Source organism: Peromyscus californicus, unplaced genomic scaffold (genome assembly GCF_007827085.1).
Source record: "Peromyscus californicus insignis strain IS unplaced genomic scaffold, ASM782708v3 Scaffold_10__1_contigs__length_136768540, whole genome shotgun sequence".
In the NCBI taxonomy this organism is placed as follows: Eukaryota; Metazoa; Chordata; class Mammalia; order Rodentia; family Cricetidae; genus Peromyscus; species Peromyscus californicus.
The window spans coordinates 89,364,125-89,389,509 of NW_026294391.1; the positions used below are offsets into that span (position 1 = coordinate 89,364,125).

Below are 25,385 nucleotides of genomic sequence, written 5' to 3' on the forward strand. Positions count from 1 at the left end.
ATTTAAAGGCTGGGGATATTTTTTCCATTGATAAGCTGCTTGTTTCATAAATGTTAAGGCCAATGTAGATCGCCAGTACTCATAGAAAAAAGCCAAGTATGCCAGGGTTTGACTGTAATCCCAGTGCTGGGGAGGAAGAAACAGGAGGATCCTGGCTTTACTGACCAGACAATCTAGCCAAATTTGTGAGTGCTAGGCCAGTGAGTGACTTTGCTTCAAAAAATAAGATAAACAACAATAGACATGCTAACATGGAAGGGGAAAAAAATCTCACAGACTTCTACCCCTAGACAGAGCTATGAAATACTGAGAGCAAGAGAAGTAGTCTTCCCCAGAGATGAGCACTCTAATTGTTTATTCAATACCAAGTGGTCAGTCCTGAAATCATATGCATATAAGTAACACTAACTGGACTGAGCAGTTGCATTTATATATTTAGGCATATATATGTAATTATAACAAAAGAAGATGGCCATAAAATTAAGGGGGAGTAGGTTGGGATACAAGGAAGACATTGGAAGGACTAGAAAGTAATATAATTATTTAAAAAGAACAAACAAAAATAATAAGAAAAATACCTGATGTTAACCTCTGGTATCCACACACACACATACACACATAATAAAATAATCATACTGTAATATGGTATAATACAGGTATTGTTGGTAAGAGTCAACTCTTGTGTGTAAACAGATCATACAATAGTCAAATATACTGGGAGATTCAACTAAGATTTCCTCAAGAGGTAATACCAATGGATAGTGACTTCCCTGAAAAAGAATTTAAATTACATAATTTATTACTGTATTTTAAGGCACTCTGGACAACTGTATTACAAAGTTCAAGTAGCCATAGATCAAAGGGTAAATGGATAATGAAATTGGTGAAGCAATAAAAGATATTTGTGATGGTCTTATAGATGATTGAATTGTTGATTGAGCCTCTTCCTATCTCCTGTTGGCTTTTGCACCTATTAGAGGTATTTATTGTCCTTACAGACTGTGTGTGTGTATATGTGTTGTATATATTGTAGATATACAAATGTATACAAATGCTATACTATGCTAATATAAATACTATACTATATATAACTAAATCTATAAATATCAACTGAATACTATTTAATGTAACTATATGCTTATATCATAACATATATAATATCAATATAATAGTATATATAAATACTTAGAATTTACTATAGTAAATACTTGGCAAATGAAGTATGTATATATAAATACTTTTCTAAAAAGTACTACACTAACTGATGGGTTTTTGTAAAAAGATTTTGATCAAAGGCAATGTGAATAGATTGTAAGACGAGAGGTAACAGAGCGGAACTAGTTGCTTACTCCTTGAATGTTCCCAAGTTAACCATGATTGGACATTAGCCAACTCTAGGAATGTGGCCTTCAAAGTGTCCTTTATATTAGTGATTGATGTATTGTTAGATACGGCTGGAGCAATGAACCATGTTGTACCAGTTTTTCAAGATTGCTTTGCACAACAGTCTAGCTAGATGATATGCACCTGGTTTCATTGTCTGGGTCCTGCGTTTCAGAAAGCATGACCAGTTGCAAGGAGGACGATCCTAGCAATCAGCCCTCCTTACTCCTACCATTTGAGTCTGGGACTCTGATACTCAAATTAGTTCCCTAGGCAGAGATATGCCATACATCTCCTATAGATTGCTGTTAGAAATAGCAGCACAGTGTGCTCTCAGATGAAGAAGGGCTGAGCTGTATTAATATCTTAAAATTTGTCCTTGGACCTGTTGCTGGCTCGTGTCTGTAATTTCAGCACTTGAAAGGTTGACAGGCAAGAGGGTCACTGAGTGTCTGAAGCCAGACTGGCTACATAGTAGGTTCCAGACAAGCCTCAGCTGCAATGTGAGACCCTGTCTCAAAAAAATTGTCATTGAATAAAAAATATTGTAAACATTATCTGGAATATTCCCAATTGTGGCAAATTTTCTCTTTTAGTTAAATTAACTGAAAAATACATTAGCTGCTTACATTTTGTACCATTATTTATCTATCAAATCTATCATCTATCTCTCTATATATATGTTTAAACATATATTTAAGCATATTTGTGGTTGATGTGTTTTCATGTATGGGTCTATTCTTGCCAACATTTGAGAATTATTCAGGGCCTTTTATACCATGAGAATTTTGGCTCTTATATGGAGTAAGTTAAACAAATACTTGTCTAAATGAGGCCTAGCTTCACAGCCTTTTGACTTTTTCACAGATCAAAAGGAAACTCAAATAATGGGTCTCAGAATTTTAATATATTCATATACTTTAATTTTATACTTGTATCATTGTTTTATTGAGAATGGGTTTCACTGTTGCTGGTATGTTTTCATTTATTTGGTTTGGTTTTGCCACCTGAGAAAACTTAAAGTAGGAAAAGTTTATTATGGTTTACAGATTTGAGATTTCAGTCCACAATCACTTAGCATGCCACTTTGGGCCAGGTAAAGCATCATAGCAGACCATATAGCAAAATTATTCACCCTGTTGTGGTCATGAATACAGGAAAGGATGGGTTCCCAACAATCCCTTCAAGGGTGCACCCTCAATACTTGAATTTACCTTCACTCAGACCCATGTCCTAAAGGTTCCATCATTTTGTAGAAATGCTTCCACCTGGCAACAACACCCTTTGAGTATGAGCCTCTGAGAACATTTAACTTGCAAACCATAACAGTTACCCAAGGTGGTGATGAACTTTTGACACCAACAATTCTTCCATCTCAGTTTTCCACAATGGTTGGGACTACAGCCAGGCATAACCATACCCAGATCATGTCACTAATTCTTTCCCCAACTATGTTGCTGCATAATTGGCAAATAAAATGGTATCCAAAATGTTCACCATGCTGATTTGATATGATGTCCATTGTGAAATGATTACCATAGCCAATTTATTGAATCTATCCTTTACCAAACAGAGTTAGCACTGTGTATGTGCAGGGGCATGCATTTTGGTATAATAAGGTCACTTAAGAGCTGCTCCCCTAGCAAATTTCAAGTAAATGAATTTGAATAGCAGAATTCCAGAATTTTCTTCCCTTTGTAAAGAAAAGTTAATCTCATAGAAGCAGAGAGTAGGACAGCAGTTACTCAGGGTTGAGAGAAGGGGATATGTTTGCTATGGACTAGAGTCAACTCAAAAGTACAGATTTTAGGCATAACACGATTTTTAAAGGTGCTGATTATGTTTCTTTGTTAAGGGTATAATTTTAGTTATAGCATATCCATTGGCCAGTTTTCCCTTTCTTCACAATTCTTCCTTGCAGTCCAGTTCCTTATACTGCTAATGGTGGCCATCTTTATGGGAATGACCTATATTCCTCTTTATCCCAGTCTTCGGGGTTTTTAGATATATGGAAGCATGTTTAATTGCTTGTTTCTCCTCTCCTATAAGGAACACCTTTTTTAAAACTTGCTTATTTATTTATTTATTTTAGTTTTTGTTTCTTTTTTGAAATAGGGATTTTTGGGTATAACAGCTCTGGCGGTCCTGGAACTTGCTTTGTAGACCAGGCTGGCCTCGAACTCACAGAGATCCACCTGGCTCTGCCTCCCAAGTGCTGGGATTAAAGGCGTGCGCCACTACTGCCCAGCCTGCTTCTTTCCTTTTTAATTGAAGAAAAATGTTTCATAATGTAGAAACTCTTTTTCAGATATTCTGCATAGGTTTTCATTGAGCGAGGCAAATTCTCATATGCCTAAGTTGCCACATAGCACAGACATTGCATTTGCTCACAGGAATGTATCCTAGGAAAAGAATCCTCTCACTGTATATTTTCAAAAAAAAATTAAGCATTGTTTTTATAAACTCTGAGCCAAGATTATGATTTTTTTAACTTTCGTTCTTGGAAAATGTTCTTATTTTTAGCTTTTAATGAATGTTTGTTTTTTAAAAAGCAGTGACTTACATGCAGAAAAATCAAGTTTGTTTATTTTAACCTCTTTCTTGTTTTTGTGTACTCTAGCCCTATTAAGTAATTAGTTTAACTCTAGAAGTGATGTTGTTCATATATATATTTCATTTCCACTGAATGTTAAATGCCCTGTGACCAACACCCAGGCTGACAAATCACCAGATTGACATATGTTTTACTGAATTTGGTATGAATATACAAATGAGCTAAATAGAATATCTCGTGTTCCTTGCAATTTATAAATTGAAAATTATAATAAATAATAATTCCTCTGACTTTATTTTCAGCTCCTTCCCCACTGTCAGCTGAGAAATTCTCAGAACCAAAACAGCAGCCATCACCCAAAACTGTGTAGCTGATAGATCTTCAGTTACTGGCGCTGTCAAAGCTTTTGATTGGTTTGAAAAATGGCATCAAGCTTCTGTTAAGAAAATCGGCATGCACACAAAAAGCAGTGCTTTTTTTTTCTTCAATTCTCAACTCTATTATCAAATATTCTTAAACCAGATATGATTTAGGATTGAGGAGGAGGGGAGAGGCTGTTAGTATTATATGCCTATTTAAAACGTTTCTCAAATCACAATGTATAGCAATTTAGACACAATTTCAAGAGTGAATAATAGCTGACTTGGAGGGTTCCCTCCCTTGTTTCTTTCCTTTATCTTCTTCACAAGGAATGCAAAGCCTTTTTAAAGGCTTCTTCTCTAGCACACAATGGAGGCAGTGTACTGCGGTGGAGAGATCAGCAGCTTCAAAGTCAGATACAAGCTGGGGTGGAACTGAATCAGCCCTGCAACCAGCCACCTGTCTGGACTTTAGTCAGGCTTCAGAACCCACTTGACTTGTCTATAAAACTTGGATATTAAAATCCCTATTTCACAAGGTAGTTAATGATTATACGTGATGACACAGATAGAAATCTTAGGGCCGACAGATAGAAATCTTAGGGCTGAGCCTGATACATACTAGGAGTCTGGGAAATGCTCTTTAAATTTTCTTTCCCCCCGATATACTGGAAAAGAGACTTCAAAAAAATGTCTTGTTTGAGAAAGTGCTGAAAGTGTTTATATTTTTAAATTAGATATTCTCTAAATGAGTAGGCATTGTAGAAAATTTTAAAAACAAACCATTAAGGCCCAGTCCTCTAGCTACTAACAGTCTAGTGGGAGAAAGATAAGGACTTATGGAGCATATACTTCTCTTTTAAAACTATTATTAATTTTTCATACATCTCATACTATGCATTTTTAAAACACTCACCCTACAAACCTCTCTGTGACTGCTCCCAGGTCCACCCCAGGCTCTACCACTCCCTGCGAACTTTGTGTTATTGTTTTTAACCCACTGAGTCCTATTGTGCTGCCTGTATATCATCAGTATGGAATTACCCACCAGAGCAGGGATTCTCAACCTGTGGGTCATGACCCCTTAGGGGGTCCAGAGACCCTTTCATGGGGGTCGCAAATCAGATATCCTGCATATCAGATATTTTTATTAAAAGTCATAACAGTAGCAAATTACAGTTATGGATTAACAACAAAAATAATTTTATGGTTGAGGGGGTCACCACAACATGAGGAACTGTATTAAGGAGTTGCAACATTAGGACAGTTGAGAACCACTGCACTAGGGCATGGGTCATCTAGCAGGAACCACACCCATAAAGAAAATTGACATTCCCTCTTCCAGCACCCATCAACTGTAAATAGCTCCTCAAATAGGCATGGGGCTCTCAAAGCCCCCCCCCCATGCAGGAATGTTTACTGGTTTGATCATGTGCAGGCAACCACAGCTGCTGTGAGATCATGAGTTCAGTGGTCTTCCCATGTCCAGAAGACATTTCATGCTAGCCATCCGTGACCTCTAGCTTTTACAGTCTTCCTGCTGTGTCCTTTAAGAGGTCCCTGAGTTTTGACGGGTGTGATACAGATGTCCCATCTGTGGCTGAGCACTCTACTAATACTTACTCTTTGCATTTTGACCATTTGTGAGTTTCCGCATCTACCACCATCACTGCACAAAGGCCCTTCTCTGGTGGGGTCTGAGAGCTATATAAAATACTCATTTTTATGGAATGAATTTCAAATTACTATTTGAACCAGCATGATGTCTTTAAATGTTGCAGATCTTTAGAGATCTTCTATAATCAAGTTTCTTATTTAATAACTAGGCATTTGCAACTTGTCCTTGTGTGTGTGTGTGTGTGTGTGTGTGTGTGTGTGTGTGTGTGTGTGTGTTTCACCCCCATCACCTATTTTTAGCTTGGTATTAATACCAGTTCTTTTGTTTCTTGGGAATAGATTTATACATGGCATATAACATTGCCCCTGGGCCTAAAAATATAATTAATTTGAATTACAATTGTAGCTGCAATGAAGAAAATTACTTGTTTGGCAGTCATTACTCGTAAATGTATAGGCATTGTTGTTGGAGACTTGGGGACTGCTAATGTATTGAATTGAATATTTAGGAATGAGAAATCAGAAAATGCAGACTTGAGAGCTTGTTTGGAGGGTCTGTCAGGACAGTACAGCTACTCATATACCCTTGATGAAGGAATGTTCCTGCTCTATAGGGGAAGGTTGTCCTCTTCAGCCAAGCATGAAAGTTTGTGAGATACGTGCGGAGTGGTAAGGTTGAAAGGGGACACCGGCCTAGCCAGCCAGATTAGCTGAGTCAACCTTGGAGATGAGTAGGGTGACAGATGTTGTAACCAGATCGCCCTCCCATCCCAGAGTATGTACACTTAATCAAATAAACATGCTAGAGCAATATCACTTCCTAATGACTTCATTTCTCTAATTGTCTACAGAGCTTGTTGCTTAAACCTCAATCAGAAATGCTTTAAAGACAAATAACAAAAGAATTAACAAAGATATATTTGTGGGTATACTATATTCCTTTCTTTCATTGGCTGTGTTTCCCTTTTCATTTTTTCTCAATGTCTGAGTAGCTCCTGATCTATGTGATAAGAAAGTACTGAGGCTTAGAAATCTGAGCCAGCTAGGCCTGTGGGTCCTAGTTGTTCAGTGAAAGAAACAGCGTTTAACAGACCATAGGCACAAAAAACTGAAAAACTATTAGAAAACAGCTGAATTATAGATGTTTTTACTGGACTAGACTCCAGGAATATAAAGATCAAGTTCTATTATTCTTCTAGCCTTTACTAGGGCTTTCATTAGCATCCTCGTTAATTATTTCGACCAATCTATATTTACTGGTTAAGTAGCAATCTGAGAGGGTTTTTTTGTAGGATACATCTTTGGGCATTGAGGACATTATTTACATACCTATACTATGGATTATTTTCTTCCAAAATGTATTTGTCAGAATTATTTATAGACATGTTTCCTGTACCCAGTGATACTTATTTACAAGTAATAGTTTATAGTTTCATTACTAAATATCCTATTGAGTATCTATGATATGTTAGACACTGTGTTAGATGTTTTGTTTGCATTATATCTAATTTTCATGTAACATGTATCAGCTGGGGTCCCTGCTAGGGAGCAGACCCTGCATGGCGGGGAGCTATTTTCATTCTCATAATGAACTCTGGTTCTGAACACCTATTGTTTGCTGAATTTCTGGTAAGTTCATTCATTTTACAATTCAAAATAAGATTGTGTATCATATAACCCCCTGCAATGCTATTGAGTCCACACAGCATCTACCCTGATGTGAAACCTATCTCAACTTCATTTTAAACATATGAAGTTTACCTGTCTTTCTTACATAGAAAGAATATAGGCATATTTTTTTCTGAAAGAGAAAGATTTATTTGCAACATTTTTCCTGTGACTATTCAACCTGCATAAGAAGAAAGACAGTCTCTCAATGATTCCATTATTTTTGTTTTTTTTTAACTTGGAGGGTCATCCCACTTGATAATATGACTTGTGCAGAATGTATTAGTCCTTGTTCCTGAGCTTTAATTTGATGTTGAATATCCAGACTTATCTAGATACGTGCTCAATGAAACAACTTGGAATCCATCCTTCTTCCTAGACAATGGTAATCATAAGCAGCAGGGTTTCCTAATACTGAATAATGTAAGAGTTGTTATTATCCTCATTTTCTAGAAAAGTGGGTAAGCTCAATAATTCAGTGACTTGTTAATGTTATTCTTTAGTCAATGACAAAGTCAGATTTTTAATCTAGTTCCATTTGAATTCAAATCCTGTGCACTTTTGTTTGAACAAGACCCATTTCAGAAAAGAAACTGGAGAAGGTGTACTTTAAGGTCCTCTGAGCTTTAAAATAGGAAAATTGCTTCAAAAATTCCTTGTGTCTGAATCCATTTGGGAGAGAGGCATACTGTTTTTTTCAATTATGGTCCCAGGGATGCTATTTTTTAAAGTAGGGAAACACAGTATGTAAGTTTCAGTAATTTGTAGATTTAGGGTCTACTCTACATGAGGAGACTAATGTCTGGTATTATAAATCTTGCCAGGAACTCAGGGGGTGGACACATTACTAGTATTTTGCTAAATGGACATAGTATCAAACTGCCTTCTAAATTCATATGTCTAAATCCATAGATGAGTGCAATTTTCAGTCCTCATCAGATTTGGGCAGTGCACAGGAGTTAACACTGAAACTCAAAACTGGTTGAAGTATAGTGTAGATGGGGTACTGAGCCATAAATGGGGCATCTGTATCACACTGCCTGACCCCAAGGCTCAGAGAATATCTTAGAAGAGGGAGCAGAAAAATTATAAGAGTCAGATATTTGAGAGGATTAGGGTAAAACAGTATCTTCTGGACATTTTAGGACCACTACACTCATGAGCTTACAGCAACTGTGATTAACTCCACAAGACTTAGACAAGATCAAACCAGCCAACATTCCTCATGGAAGAGGAAGGGCTGGAAACATCCCCCACTAGTTGAACTTTTTACAATTGATGGGTACTTGGAATGGAAAGTCAGTTTTATTTAAGTGTGTAGCCCTGGTAGATTGACCATGCTCTAGTGCAGCAGTTCACAACCTGTGGGTTGCTACCCCTTTGGGGTCACATATCACATCCTGCATAGCAGATATTTATATTACAATTCATAATAATAGCAAAATTACAGTTATGAAATAGCAACAAAAATAATGTTATGGTTGGGGGTCACCACAGCATGAGGAACTGTATTAAAGGTTAAAGCATTAGGAAGGTTGAGAAGCATTGTTCTAGTGGATGGCCCCACATAGCTGTGAATATATAGGTAACATACAATTGACTCAGTGGACTATAAGGAAAGTTTCAGTAATTTGGAAGATCCTGCTTAATAGCAGATGAATGAGATATGTATTATGGTTAATTAATTTGTGGTGTGTGTGCCAAGAAGCTATTTGCAATTGATACCTGCTGGGAAATAAAAATCAGTTTTCTCCACTGGAGTGTCACTGGGTATATCAACCACTTTCAAGGGCAGGCCCCATACCCAGGAGTAGCTAGCTAAAACAAAACAGACTGGTTTTTGTTTTATTTTGTACACTTTTTGTTTTGCTTTGGACAGGGAGGGAGGTGAGGAGGAGGATCTGAGAGGCACTGAAGGAAAGGAAAGAATGTGATCAAAATATATAAAAATTTTTAATTAAAAAATTGTGTGTGTGCATGCATGCATTTGAACATGTGTGTGGAGGTCAAAGGTCAAAGACGGCTGTCTTCCTCAGTTGCTGTCCATCTTATTCTCTGAGCCAGAGCCTTTGACTGAACCTGGGGCTCACTGAATCAACCTGACTGACTGACTGGCAAAGCTCCATGATCTCCCTGTTTCTACCTCCTGGATGCCGGGATTAGAGTCCCACACTCGGGTGCCGAGCTTTTCTGTGGATGCTGGGCATCAAACGTAGAGCCTTATGCTTGCAGAACAAGCACTTTACCAACAGAGCCATCTCCCTAGCTGCAGATTTTAATCTCTAAATTGTTATTTGGATAGGAACTTTTACCAATTAATATTATATCACTATACCTTTTATCATACTTCTTTTAAAAATATGTCTTCTAATATTTGTTACAGAGGCAGTTAAAGGCAGATGCTAAGAAAGCTATTGGAAAGCTTCAACTGCGCACTTTGAAACAAGGAGACAAGGTACTTTTGTTATTTTTAAAACAAGCATACCAGGCCATTCTTTAAATGCCCTCCTCCAATTGTCTTTTCATTAGCATTTATATACCTCATTGATTATTAAAATTCTAGTCAACACTGAAATTAGAGTGTATAATGGCCCCCAACTGTACCTAGGTACTAATCACTGGCACCTGCAAATATTACATTATCAGGCAGAAAGAAATTGCAGATAGAGAAAGTTTAAGAGGGAGATCATGCAGGACTATTTAGACAAGCCCTAAATATAATTAGAATCCTTATAAGCTGGAATAAAGGAGGAGGTCTGACTGCCATCCATAGCCGGGTTGCAATGGAATAAAAAATGTGGAGTGTTCAAGGAAGAGGCCATGAAATGGAATGTAGGAATTCTCTAGAAGCTAGAAAAGGTAATGAAAGGTATTTTCCCTGAAGTCCCCAGAAGGAACGTAGTACTGCCAACTCCTCAGTTAATTTTGACTGCCACAAAAGATTAGCCATGCAAATGTAAGCCAACAAGTGATGGTAATTTGCAACAGTAATGATAGAAAACTAATATGCTTCAGTACAACTTTGTTTAATGTCCATTTTAGATTTAAGACAGTTGAAAACCCACTGATGAGGAAAGACATCCCCAAAAAACTGTAGGACATAGTGAAATAAAGATTTAACATTTATAACACCATCAGAAGCATTAAGATCTTGAAAACAAATATTCCAAATGTGTACAAAATTTATATGTTAAAAATTGTACAACACCAATGAAAGAAGTCACAGGATCTGGGGATTATAGCTCAGTGGTAGAGCTCTTGCCTAGCATCCTTGAGGCTTTGAGTTCAATCATAAGTATGGAGAAAGAAATCAAAGAAAATATAAATAAATGGAGATCTATATCATGTTTATGGATCAAAGACTTCATTGTTAAGTTGTCAGTTCATCTTAAACTAACCTATGCGTAAGATAAGAGTTTCAACAAGAATTTTCATGAGATAATATTAGAAAAGCTCAAGAACTAGTGTAATCAAAACAGTTTTGATGAATAAGAACTGTAGAAATTGAATGTGCTGTGTCACCACTCTACAGATGGTGGGACCTGGGAAAATGGAGCTGATAAATAAGACAGACTAAAGTCTCATGTAATAGCCAACTTTATTCAGAGCACCTGACAATTTATACTCTGGAGGTTCAGAACTGTCAGATGAGTAAAGTTCTCATGAGTTCAAGCTGTATATAATTGCAAGGACAAGCCACATGTGGCAAAAACACATTTTCCATAGAGGCATATAAAAATTAATTGAATAATATCAGCAAGCAATAATGAGCAAGCTGAAGTCAACTCACTCCTATCCACTACACCTGGGAGGAGCACAAAAACACATTCCAGGAACAATTCAATGTTTTGAAGAAACTGAGGTCACAAGACTCTGGTCTTGTTTTTTTGGAGTGTTCTCACAAGCACTTAGAATTTTCCTCATATGACTTCATTCCTGGACCTTGTACATGCCTTCAATTCCAGCATCCAGAAAGCGGAGGTAAAAGGATTGGAAGTTCAAGTTTAGCCTAGGCTACAGAGAAAGACCTTGTCTCAATATAGGGAGGATTTAAAAAAACAAACAAACAAAAAACTTCAAATAGTAATTCACACACACCCCCAATTTTCAGGATTATTTTAAGACTGTGTCTGTGGGGGTGTAGAAATGCTAGACTTATAAATGAATGGTAAGATATAGAATCAAGAAATGGACCAACAGACACGTGGCCAATTTATTTTTTTTTATGAAGATCCAAAGGCAATGAAGCAAGGAAAACTCTCTGCAGTGATGATCTGTCTTAGTTAAGGTTTCTATTGCTATGCTTAAAGCACCATGACCAGAAGCAACTTGGGGAGGAAAGGGTTTATTTAGGTTTACAGTTCTATGTCAGTCTATCACTGAGGGAAGTCAGGACAGGAATTTAAACAGGGCAGGAACCTGGAGGCAGAAACTGATGCAGAGGTCATGGAGGAGTGCTTCTTACTGATTTGCTGCCTCATGGCTTGCTCAACATGCTTTCTTGTAACCCTCAGGACCACCAGCCCAGGGTGACATCACCTACAGTGAGCTATGCCCTCCTATATCAACCATTAATGAAGAAAGTGAACCACAGGTCAATCTGGTGGGAACATTTTCTCAATGGAGATTCCTTCTTCCAAAATGACACTTATGTCAAGCTGTTATAAAACTAGCCAACATAATATCCATTTTTAAAATACCTCCTTTCTTTGTACAGTGTAAAAATTAACTCAGAAAAGATTATAGGCCTAAATATAAGGTCTATAATGATTGATTCCTTAGAAGTCTTTGGAGAAAAATAATTCATGATGTAGGTGAGATACATTGATAATTTTTATGTGTGACACCAAAAACAAGTCTACAGGGAAAATGTGGAATTTGACGGTTAAACTTTAAGAATTTCTGTTCTTTGGGGGCAGGCAAGATGGCTCAAGAGTACTGGCTACTCTTTCAGAATACCCAGCTTCCATTCTTAGCACTCCCAACCATCTGTAACTCCAGTTCCAGGGGATCTGATACCCTCTTCTGCAGGCACCAGACATACACATGGTGCACAGACATAAAAGAAGGTAAAACTTACATACACATAAAATAAAATAAAAATTAAAAAATTCCTATTCTTGCCAAACATGGTGGGCACATCTTATAAGCCCAAACTTGGAGGCATAGGTGTCTCTCAGAGTGAAGCCAGCCTGGTCTACATAGCAAATTCCCAGGCAGCCAGGGCTACACAGTGAGACCCTGTATCAACTAAACAAACAAACAAATAAATGAATTTCTGTTATTTGAGAGACAATTTTTAAAGAAAGAAAACACAAGGCACAGTCTTGGAGAAAATATTTGCAAACTGCACATTTATTGAATGACTACACTTAGAATACAAAAACCTCTTGACTCACCAACAAGAGGAGCAGCCAAATAAAAGTAGAGACACAAACCTGTGATAGGAAAGCACAAAGGAGATTGTGAGAAAGGGCCATAAAGGTACAAGAGGGGTCAGGGAGATGGTGGAGAATATAGGAGGGGGGAGAATCAACAACCACCAAATAAATTTAAAATTCCACACTGAGGAGGCTGGAGAGATGACTTAATGGCTACGAGCACTGGCTGCACTTCCAGAGGACAAGGGTTCAATTTCCAGCATGCACATAGTGACTGACAAGCATCTAAAACTCCAGTCCCAGGAGATCCAATGCCCCCTTCTGGCCTATTCAGGCACTGTATGCATGTGGTATACAGATAATGCATTCAGGCACTCATACACATAAAATAACAATAAATAAAATAATAGAAAAATACTACAATGAAACCTAATACTGTATGTGCTAATTACTTTGAGTAAATATGTGCTGAAGAGATGGTTCAGAGTTTAGGAGCATTTGCTGCTCTTACAGAAGTCCTGGGTTCAATTCCCAGCTCCCATTTGGTGGCTCACAACAATAAAAATATGTCTTAAAATTTAATAAATATAGTAAGTATACTAAACAGATGTTTCATCAAAGGAACATATGGCAGAGAAGTATACAAAAGAATACCCAATGTCACTGTTCATTAGGGAAATACAAAATTAGAACCACCTGTGTTACCAGTATACATTCCTGGAAAAGACAAGACCTGATGAATATGTACAACCTCTGGGATTCTTATGTATCTTCTGGTGACAATACTAAATGATTATGTCTACCCTGATTAACAATTTCTTATGAAGTTAAAAAATGCATTTACCATACTAGATATTTACTGTAAAGGAAGGATACTCCTATATCCCCATTAAACTCCTAAACATAGTTATTAGTAATTCTTTACAAACTGGAAAGAATCTGAATTCCCATCACCTGGTAAATAAACTGTGGTGTAGCTGGAGAATTTTTCTCCAGCTCCCACCGCCAAGTACCGCCAGTCCCAGAGCCCACTTATAAAATAAACACACAGACTCTTACATTATTTAAACTGCTTGGCCATGAGCTCAGGCCTATCATTGTCTAGCTCTCACTCTTATATTCAGCCCATTTCTATTAATCTTTACTTTGCCACTGGCTTGTGGCTTACCGGTACTTTACATCTTTCTCGTCTTGGCGGTGGCTCCAGCCGGTCTCCCTTTCCTTCCTCCTTCCTCACTGTGGAATATTCATACCATGGAATAAAATTTAGTAATAAAAGGGTAAGCAAGTCCTACTGCTACCTACAATAACATATGCGAATATCAAAGGCCTTATGATGAGTGAAGGAAGCGAGACTCAAAACTTAGATAGTGTATGATTCCATTTATATGGCATTATTTTTAAAAGCCTAAGGTATAGGAATTGAAAATACAACAGTGATAGGCAACGGTTGGGAATGAGAGGAAGGCTTAGTTACTAAGGGAATATGGATGAATTTATTGGGGGTAATGTCATTATTCTATATCTTGATTGTGATGGGGATTATATTACTACATATGTTTTTCAGAATGTGCAGGACTGTAGACTAAATGACTGAATTTTACTATATGCAAATTATACCTTTTTTAGCGAAAACATAACTATGAAAACATATACATGTTTTTCTATAAATTCCAAAGTCAAGAAAAAGAATGGAAGTCAGTACTACATGGTTTAATTTGTTCCTTCTCCGTTTTGTTGACTTTATTATTTTGCCTCTTCCAAACGTCAATAAATTGAAACCACCCATTGAAACTTCATAGCTGCATACTCAGTAATGTTTCTCTTTCTGTAGGAATTTCTAGGTGTTAAATGCATGTACATATGCTGGTCCAGCTCTGAAGTTTAATTTACTTTTTCTTGTTTGAGTAACAGTAACTATTTGTTCATAGGAAATTGGCCCTGATGGAGATAGCTGTGCTGTGTGTATTGAGCTCTATAAACCAAATGATTTGGTGCGCATCCTAACCTGCAAGTAAGTTTCATCTTCTTTCATAGCCATAAAAATAACATCCTTAAAATTAGCACGATGAAGGAAAACTATTCTAAATGCTTCCAAATTGATATAGCACTAAAACTGAATTATAGTTTCTAAAATTCAGTACAATTTGTTCTCAACAGTTTTTATCTCTGCAGGAAACTGAGAAACCTAGTCAGCAGAGACTCTGTGTGTGTGTGTGTGTGTGTGTGTGTGTGTGTGTGTGTGTGTGTGTGTGTGTGTGTGTGTGGTTAGTACTTGCTTCTTTATTTTAAATTCATTTTAACATTCCTATTGAGAAAAAATAAAAATCAACTTAGTGGCCTATTTTGAAGTCTTTACTCTTTAGATGTTTAAAATATTATTCCTCTCCAGAAGGTTAATCTTCTCTCAGCTATTAAATAGAGGTATTGTTGGAGCACATTTCATTGCCTAAAGCATTGGTACTGTGTTGTATTCAGTACTATATCATTCTGTTACTGAGAATGATGATTCTATTTTAGAGTTAGGGAACTGATAATTTTAATATTGTAACATTTGAAATACCAACAGATTTAAGTCAAGCAGCATTAGCCATTTTCAAGTTATGAATACTAAAAATAGTTTTTTGAGGCTAGAGTAATGGGGCCTCTATATTTAAGAGCTCTGTATTCTGAAATCTGTTCTGTGGACCCTTTATTAATGGTATGTTTAAAAGGGGAAAAGACATCCTTGCAAAGGCTAAGTGTAATCTCTGTGTGTGTGCGTGTGGGCGTGCATGCGTGCGTGCGTGTGTGCGTGCATGCATGCGGCAAAGTGTTGTTGCTGTTTCACATCTTATAACTACATTATCTCTTTTCTCCTTCATTAGTCATATTTTCCATAAGACATGTGTGGACCCATGGCTTTTAGAACACAGGACTTGCCCCATGTGCAAGTGTGACATTCTCAAAGCTCTGGGAATTGAGGTAAACGTTGCTATATTCTTTCTATGAAGGAACTTCAGCAGTGTGGTATTTATATTCCTGGGCATTCATGAAAATAACATCCTTCTCTCTCTGGGTAGGTAATATGCAAATCATTTAGTTTATACCCAAAACTAGACATATTTCTTTTATAGACACAGAGAGGTTCCTACCATCTTGGACATATTCATGTTCCTTTTTCTCCCTTCTCAAGTGTACTTATTATATGGATCAGAATTAGAACTGTAAACTACCAACATATCTACTTTTCTGTTTAACTCTGTCATTATTACATAGTTACAAATTTGTCATTAAGTAAGCATGACAGTTTGAGAAGGCATAATAAAATTATAATTTATTTTTGGTAAATGAAAAAACTTATCTTCAAGATAAAATACATGACAACTTTTAACTTAACAGAAATATACAGATCAGACTATTTTCAGTTCTCTTTTGGGACAGAATAATATATATTAATGTATACTGAGTGCCTACCTTGTACTAGCCATTATGTTTTTGAGGTGAAGGGATCAACCAAATAAAGACATATGTACCCAATTGTTAGAGCCGATTCCTACACTAGCTACCATGACTGGGGCCAGCAAGAGATTTTTGTGACATGAAAATAGGTTAGAGGTTTATGAGGCTAAGAAATATTGCTCTGAGTTATCACCAATGAAAGCATCATAATCATATGCCAATGTAATGCATGCACTCCGAAAGTCTTAATTTGTTTGAATGCTTTCCACAGGTGGATGTTGAAGATGGATCAGTGTCTTTACAAGTACCTGTTTCCAATGATGCATCTAATACTGCCTCTCCCCATGAAGAAGACAATCGCAGTGAGACTGCATCATCTGGCTATGCTTCAGTCCAGGGAGCAGATGAGCCGCCTCTGGAGGAACATGTGCAGTCAGCAAGTAAGCACAGTACTGAAGGGCAGGGACCTCATCACAAGTAGTCGACTGTGGGCCACACATCTATCCATGTATTCTTGCTTTTTAGTGATGGTTCCATCCATCCATTATGCCATTTAAGTTTTTTTTCTATTTAAAATGATGCAGTGAAAGATGTACTCCTGCCATAAAGCATATGCATATTCAAAGAGTCCATACATATTCAAATATTCCTAAAATAGATGGCATGCCGAAGGAATTGAGATTATTCATAAAAGAAGAGTTTTGTTGGAAAGCTGCTCTCTGGGCCATTTAAATGTTGGCTCATTAACTTCTTACTGGGGCGAAGGAGAACCTTTAAATTTTAGAAGCCATTGTTTATTGCAGATAAATCAGAATGTGGGATAAATGACTCCTGAAATAATAGAAGAATTAGATTTCCAGCAGCTAGGTTTATGCCTATCTTCTCAGGAATCCATCTTGAGCATAGGCAACTAGGTTTAGCAATGGTATGTGCTGCCACCTGTTGACTCTTCTAGGACATGAATCAATTGTTAGAAACTAAGATTGAACGTCTTAATTTTGGAATTCATGTGGGTTATTATGACAGTTTAGTAATTTAATATGAAGAGTGGAGAAATTTGGGGGGTTATTTAATTTTGTTACCTTTTCCTCTAAAACTATCAAATCTCTATATAAATTATTTTTCCTTTTTCTAACATCTTTTTCCATGTTTTTCTTGGTTTGAAAGTTTTCCCTCATTCCTTACCTTGAAGTAACCTAATTTTAGTGTAAAAATGGAAGACACTAATTACCACAATAACTTGTGAACATTTCAGCTTTCCCTGACATACCTTTGCCCTCTGTAGGTTTATGGGTGCCATAAATACCATTTCTGAAGACGTCACGAGGCACACAACCATGTAAAAGCAAACTTTGTATTTCTTGCAATCTGATCTCCAGACATTTCCTTGAGTACACACATAGGAATGTTAATTATCTGTGGATTGTTCTACCTGTCATACTGAGTCATTGGTTTTTTTTTCTCATGATAATCTTGTGTTCCCATAATGGTATGGTAGTAGAAGTCAGTGAAGATAAAAGATAATTTCATTTGTGCTAGTATTTTTATATAAAAATCCCATCCTACTTGATTGTGTTCAGTTCTTATGGGGATTGGTTGGGAGGGTGGGGAAGTAGAGAGACTTTACAGATCATTTGAATAGCAAATGAGATAATGATCCACAAGCCTCCTGGATTCTTTCCTGGATGAATGCTAGTGTGTAGCTGAAAGTTTTTCTGTGTCTCGGCCTGGCCTGTGGTCAGGACGAATCTCTCTCACCTGCCAGCCCCGAAGCCTCTTGGACCCAAGTAAACACATAGAGGCCTTATATTAATTAAAACTGCTTGGCCATTAGCTCAGGCCTACTACTGACTAGTTCTTACACTTACACTTAAACTCATCCCATTTCTGTTAATCTATATGTCGTCACGTTTTCTGTGGCTTTACCTATGTGCCATTACATGCTGCTCCCTGGACAGCAGCTGGCATCTCCTGACTCAGCCTTCCTCTTCCCAGAATTCTCCCTGCTTGTCCCGCCTATACTTCCTACCTGGCTACTGGCCAATCAGCATTTTATTTATCAACCAATCAGAGCAACACATTCACAGCATACAGAACATCCCACAGCACTAGTGACACCCACTTTGAAGGCTTAAGGATTCTTCTCTCAATCCTTAGTTACCTTAGATTCTTCACTCTTGCTTTCCTGTTGATTCAATTCTTTTTCTCAATTCTGTCCTCTAGGTTTGAGCTCTTTGCTTCTCTATGGCATACTTCCACTCCACCTTTCCCAGTCTAATGTCTGCTCCCCCTTTAAAGACCTGCCTCCCAGACTCTTTGAGAAGCCTTTATTTCACATGCACATCCACAAATTTTTATTAATGCATTTAGTGAACTAAGTTGTATCATATAAATTTTACTTCCTCTTAGTGAGGAGGGCATCTTATATTAAGCTGTTTTCTACTCAGCACATGCTGCTATCTAAGATATGTACATTCGTGTTGAATAAACAACCACTTAGGTCACAATCAGTTTTGCCTGTGATTGCATATTGCTCATTTGGGGAATCTTACATATTTGTCACTGATAATTACAAATACAGTTGATTTTTATAATTGCAAATGCATAATTACTTCATCTATGTAGTACTCATTGGGATCAGTTCTGTTAGAGTACTAGTCTTCACAATTAACTACTTACCTAATTTCCCAGAGGACTTGTTGACTCAGTGGAGTGGGGCCTGAAAATTTGTATCTATAGCAAATTTCCTGGTGGTACTGATACTTCTGGTACAGGGACCACACTGAATCTATCCAGCAAGGCCTCTGGTTGTCAGCCTGACTGTACATCAGAATCACATGGAGAAGTTTTTTTTTTAAATATGGCATATAAACAGCACTTTAGATCAATTAAATAAGAATTCATGAAGGATGGGCCCTAATTACAGGTAGTTTTATTTTCAATTTTGAAATAACTTCAGATTGACTGAGAAAATAAGTTTCAATAATAGTGCAGAGAACGCCCATCTATCCCTTTCCTAGCTTCTGCAAATATGAACATCTTAGATAACCATATACTTGTATGGAGCCCAGAAAATGAACTGATGAAATATTAACTACAGACCTTAACTTCACCGGCTGGCCCACGCATGTCCTTTTTTCTGTCTCAAGATCCGACACTCGGTGTACTTGTACGTCTCCTTGATCTCCAGTCTATGATGATTCCTTAATATTTGCCTTTTATGATGTTGATACTTTTGAAGATCACTTATCGGTTACTTTATAAAATGTTCCTTTATTTAGCCTTGTCTGCTGCTTCATGATAATTAAATCACTGTCCATTTCTGGTAAGAATGCTAGAGAAGTGATGCTGTGTCCCAGTCAGCAACACATATTATGAGGCACACAATGTTCTCATTACAAATGATTTTAACTTTGTTCACTCAGTTAAGGGTTCTGTCTGCCAAATTCTTCCCTTTAAAGTTACTATTTTCCATTTGTAATTATTAAGTATCTTTTTGATAGATGCTTGGAAACTATGCAAATATCTTGTTTCTCATGGGTCCCTTACTGGACAACTTTAGCAATAATTGATATTTCATGTTATAATTATTACTGAAGTATTCACCCAATAGTGATTTCCTATTTCTGTCGTTCTTCCCACACATAATAATTTTAAAATTTAAGGAAGAGCTATTCCTTTTGTATCTTATTCAGCTATTGGTAATAGAGTGAGATCACAGATACTTCTTTCATTCTTTGTTTAGTTTCATGATTTGTCCATTGCTCATAAATTCTTCATTTCTGTCTTCAGAAACTTATTTAAGTTGGGTTCTTTATTGTTTTGATTTCCTTACTTTCTGGTACCATAGTATGCTTTCAGTCTTAGGTTGACTTTTTTCCTTTAAGGGACCAAGTAGTAAATATTTATGGTTTGAAGGCCACATATATTTATTTCTGTTGCATATTCTCTTTGTGTATCTCTTGGGGGAGGGGTTGGTTTGTCTTGAGAAATTTTTTAAAGTGTGAAAAGCACTCTTAATTGTGGTTTCAGCTCTGTGAGTTATAGTTCGCTGACACCTAGGTTAGAATCTAGGTTAATTTTATACACTCCCTGTCCCCAAATCTGCCATTTCTTCAAGAAGTCTCTTCTTGGAGATTGATATATCAAAAGCAAGATTTGGGCATTAGGCACACTTATTGTCACTGGGTGGTTATTACAATCAGTTCTTTCAAAGAACAAGGCTAGGATAGACATGTTTGCTCACAAAGCTCTTCCCTCGTTTCCTTTCTCTGTCCCTCTCCCTCTTATCTGGAAGACACTGAGTTTATACTGCTGGATGTATGTGATTGCTCCACAGCACAGGGCTCATTCTCAACTGTCCTACTGGCCTTATTTGAAATTCCTTTTAGTGACAGTGAAAGGAGAAAGTCTTTCCTTACCCACAATTTGTTTACTTCACCTCTCAATTCTACAATAACATAATATACTTTCAGTAACTACTCTACACTGCACATTATCTTTAGCTGTCTAGCATAAAGTTCTTTAGCTGTTTCGTCACCCCCCCCACACACACACACCTTCTTTCTTTTAGGATGGTTATATATTTTGTTGACTGTACAGTTAGGTTCAAATAGCCCAAATGGTAGTAATGTGCATTCAGGTTTAAGAACTGTTATATTTAGGAAATAAAAAAGTAATAAATGTAACTTTTGTCCTTAATGAGTCCATAATTCATGTAAAAGTAAACACATGTACATGAATTAAAAACAGGAATCATAAATCAATAATGCCATAGGTGCCTTATGTGAAACAATATAAATTACGATTTTTTTTTTTTTAGAGACAGGATCTCATAATGTAGCGTAGGCCTGCCTGAAATTTACTATGTAGTTCAGGCTAGCCTTGAAAGCACAAGAATGCTTGTTCCTTGACCCTCTGAATGGCATGAATATAGGAGGGCACCCCATATTGGGTTTTTTAAAAGTCATATAGTATTAAGGAACAAAGAGTTGGTATAATCATCAGAGTATAATATCATTGAATGAAGAAGCCCTCTTGGAAATGATGCAGAATTCTGTCTTGAAAGGAGAGAAGGGTGGAATCATCTTACAATTTTCCCTTCTGTTTCCAGATGAAAATCTACAGCTGGTAAACCATGAAGCAAGTTCTGTGGCCGTGGATGTTGTTCCTCATGTTGACAACCCAACCTTTGAAGAAGATGAAAGTCCTAATCAAGAGACTGCTGTTAGAGAAATTAAATCATAAGAAATTCTGTGTCAATAGAAACTTGAACCGTTAGTAATAACAGGACTGCCAATCAGGGCCTAGTTTACTATTAATGAACTGGGTAAACTTAATAAAGCAAGAATGATACTGAAAGTGCTGACATGAATAATATTACACTATAGTTAAATGGCTTAGCATATTTAACCTAGTCACTTTTTCCACAAACTCATTATAATGTTTTTCATAGGCAAGTTTCCTCTTGATGATAGTGATAGCAACATTTTTAAACATTCAGAACTGTCTACAAGTAGCCAGGTTTTTCATTTATAACAACTTTCTTATAAAAATATGTTGCTTTAAATATGTGGAGTAGCTGCAATCACTTTATTTTATGATAGTATCATAATTAAATACTACTACTACTTTAGCTTGGGCTATTTGTGTCAGGGTTTGTATCCAGGTGCTTATATTGATCTGGAATTGTAAAAAGCAATGCAAACTTAGGCTAGTACTTCATGAAATGTCTATTTAAAGTACATTAAGTTGATAGAACAAGATTAAAGCAAAATACTCATTTTTAACTTTTTCTTTTTCATTAAGCTGTGTATGTATTTCATGTGAGTGTGAGCATAGTTTGTCAGAAAATGTGAACTGAATTGGTTGATCAAGTATATTAGTGACACCACACAAGATTATAGACACAAAAAGTTTCTTACAAAAATATCATAAACTATTTCTCAAACTTGAAATTTTCAAAAGCACAGAATAGAAACTACCATAAGATTTGAAAATAGTAATAGCAGAATAAATCACAAAAAATTGGTAACTGGTTACTGTGCAGAATTCATTTACAGAAAATGTTCTGTAAGATTTGTCTATGGAATGTATTTTCCAAACAATGTTGACATTGAAAATTGAGTTTACATTTGGCTTAATAGGCGCTAATTATATTAAATTTAAATTCTATCCATCTATCTATAATTTTGTGAATGTATTTTGTTGGTGTTTGAAAAAGAATCAAGGGAAGGGGGGATTTCCAGGTGCCTTAATATAAAGTTTGAAGCTTCAACCACCAAAGTTAAATAGAGCTATTTGAAAATGCACTTTATTTCTATTTTGTGTGGCTTGTCCATCAGTTTTGTTCCTAGTGAGTGCAAATTCCAACAGAATTTAGACAAAAATAGAACAGACATGTATTTTTGTTTGCTGAATATATAATGGATGAAACCATTGCATTCTTGTACACTGATTTGAAAATGCTGTAAATATGATGCCCCGATTTGTACTGATTCTCTTTAAATATGAAATGTAAATAAACTATTCCAATGAAAGATTGCATCTGGTGTTCAATTTAGCTATCATATACTCACTTTTGTATATAATACACCTAGTTTTGAGAGGGAAGAATAGTTGGATGTAAATGATCATTGATATATTTGATCAGTACAGAATAAACATCTAGTGTGATCTTTACATATGGCTTCACACAGAAAGGGAAGAGCTGCCATTATGATCTCACTGAACAAACTGTGAAGTAGTTTTAGATGTCAGCAAAGTAAATAATAAAGCTGATCAGTAATAAAATACAAGGTTAAAATATCTTGATGCTAACCTGTATTTACACTATTTATGATATGAGGATCGTTTCAGTATTTTAAAGCTTTCTCCCAGTTTTCTCTTTGGACTGTATGACTGATAGAATGTTAATGAATCAGAATATATCTTGCCATTTGTAAAACATTTTAAGAATACACAGATGCAGCCAGGCGGTGGTGGCGCACGCCTTTAATCCCAGCACTCGGGAGGCAGAGCCAGGCGGATCTCTGTGAGTTCGAGGCCAGCCTGGGCTACCAAGTGAGTCCCAGGAAAGGCGCAAAGCTACACAGAGAAACCCTGTCTCGAAAAACCAAAAAAAAAAAAAAAAAAGAATACACAGATGCTTAGATTCCACAGGACACAGGACCGTGATTAACAAAATCAGTGTACACATGTTTTGTGTGATGACATGCCTGTAGTATGAGTATTCCCTATATTTTTAAAGAGTTTAAGTTTTTGGGGGGTCATTTTGAGAGAGGTATTTTTTCCATATAAGGATTTATTTCTTTTTTTAACAAAATAAAATATAATAAGATAAAACAAAAACCATCATATGGAAGTTGGATAAGACAAGCCAACAGAAAAATGAAAGAGCCCCAAAAGCAGACACAAGAATCAGAGACCCACTTGTTGACACATTTAGGAGTCTCATAAAAGTACTAAACTGAAAGCTATAGTACATATTCAGAGGACCTGGTGCAGACCTGTGTAGGCCCTGTGCATGCTGCTTCAGTGAGAGACGTATTTTTAACTTAGAAAAAAATTATTTGTGTATGTGTCTTGTAGGCAGAGTTTTTCTGTGTCCTGGCAGTTGCTCCCAAATAACCACACAGAAACTTAATTATAAATGCTCATCTGATAGCTCAGTCTCATTACTTACTAGCTGTTGCAACTTAAATTAACCCATTTCTATTAATCTATGTGCTGCCCCAAGGCTCATAGCTTTTAGCTCTCTTGCATGTCCTGCTTCCTTTCAGTCTGGCTGGTGACTCCTCTGTCTCTGCCCTCCTTAGAAGAATTCTCTCTGCCCCCCAAATCCTGCCTAGTTATCAGTCAACCAGCTTCTTATTAATAATGAGAGCAATACATATTTATAGTGTACAAAGATTGTTCCATAGCATGTCTGTGAGTGTATAGATATGTGTGGTGAGGGATGGCACAATGTAGTGGCCAGAAAAAGCTGTTAGGCCACCCAGAGCTGGAGCTACATGTATTTGGGGAATGGATGAACAGCTTGATAACATAGGTACTGGGATTTGAACTCAGATCCTTATTCCATTATCCCAGAATATACCCTCATGTCAATAATCAATTCCTGTTCCTATTTCCAGCCTACCCATTCACCATTCTGCTGTCTCTATAGATTTGCCAATTTTAGACAGTATACAAACAGAATTGTACAATAAGGGCTTTGTGGCTGAATTCCCCTTAGAATAACGTGTTCAAGCTTCATCCATATTATAGTATATACATCCAATAATTCATGCCTTTTCATTGTTGTGTATTCCATCATATGAGAATCTGACATTTTTTAAGCCATTCATTAGTTATTGAATCCTTAGGGTATTGCACCATTTTGGTCATTATGGATGGTACTACCACATACATTCATATACAAATCATTCTGTAGATGTATATTTGGGAGTCTCCTGGGTATATATCAAAGAGAGGAATTCCATGCTACTTGTGAATTTATTACTTCCTGCTACTATCATTTGATATACTTTAGCTTAAGCATCAGACTTTATGATAGTCACAACATAGGCTAATTCTTTTAACCGTGGCAGTAGATATTTGTACAACGAGTTGTAACATAAGAAATAAGGGTGTCTGAGTATGCGTTTAGTGGAATTTGGGTTGTTTTATATTGGAAATAGACATTTACTCCACACCCAATCAGACAATATCATAAAAACATTTACAGAAACAACTGTAATGCTAGGAACATTCCTTATCTCACTTTGACCTCTAGAGATAGCCTCTACCAACAAACCTACTTCAGTGAAAAGTTTGAGAAGCACTAACCATTAATCCTCAACTTTCAGTGTGTGTATTTCATGGGTGTGTGTGTGTGTGTGTGTGTGTGTGTGTGTGTGTGTGTGTGTGTGTGTTATGTGCATAAAGGCATGCACAAAAGCTGGAGGAGGACATCAGGTGCCCTGCTCTATCACTCTTTGG

General features: G+C 36.7%; 1 protein-coding gene across 2 annotated transcripts in view; it reads left to right on the forward strand.

Moving 5' to 3' along the window:
* Rnf128 (ring finger protein 128) overlaps positions 1-22,945 on the forward strand; it is a 109,443-nt gene extending 86,498 nt beyond the window's left edge. For both annotated transcript variants that reach the window (XM_052736603.1, XM_052736595.1), the window contains exons 3-7: positions 9,965-10,036; positions 14,894-14,976; positions 15,830-15,926; positions 16,675-16,843; positions 21,517-22,945. In XM_052736603.1, coding sequence (XP_052592563.1) covers positions 9,965-10,036; positions 14,894-14,976; positions 15,830-15,926; positions 16,675-16,843; positions 21,517-21,650 — 555 coding nt within the window. In that variant the 3' untranslated portion in view covers positions 21,651-22,945. The remainder of the gene's footprint in view (positions 1-9,964; positions 10,037-14,893; positions 14,977-15,829; positions 15,927-16,674; positions 16,844-21,516) is intronic.
* Positions 22,946-25,385: the final 2,440 nt, after the last annotated feature.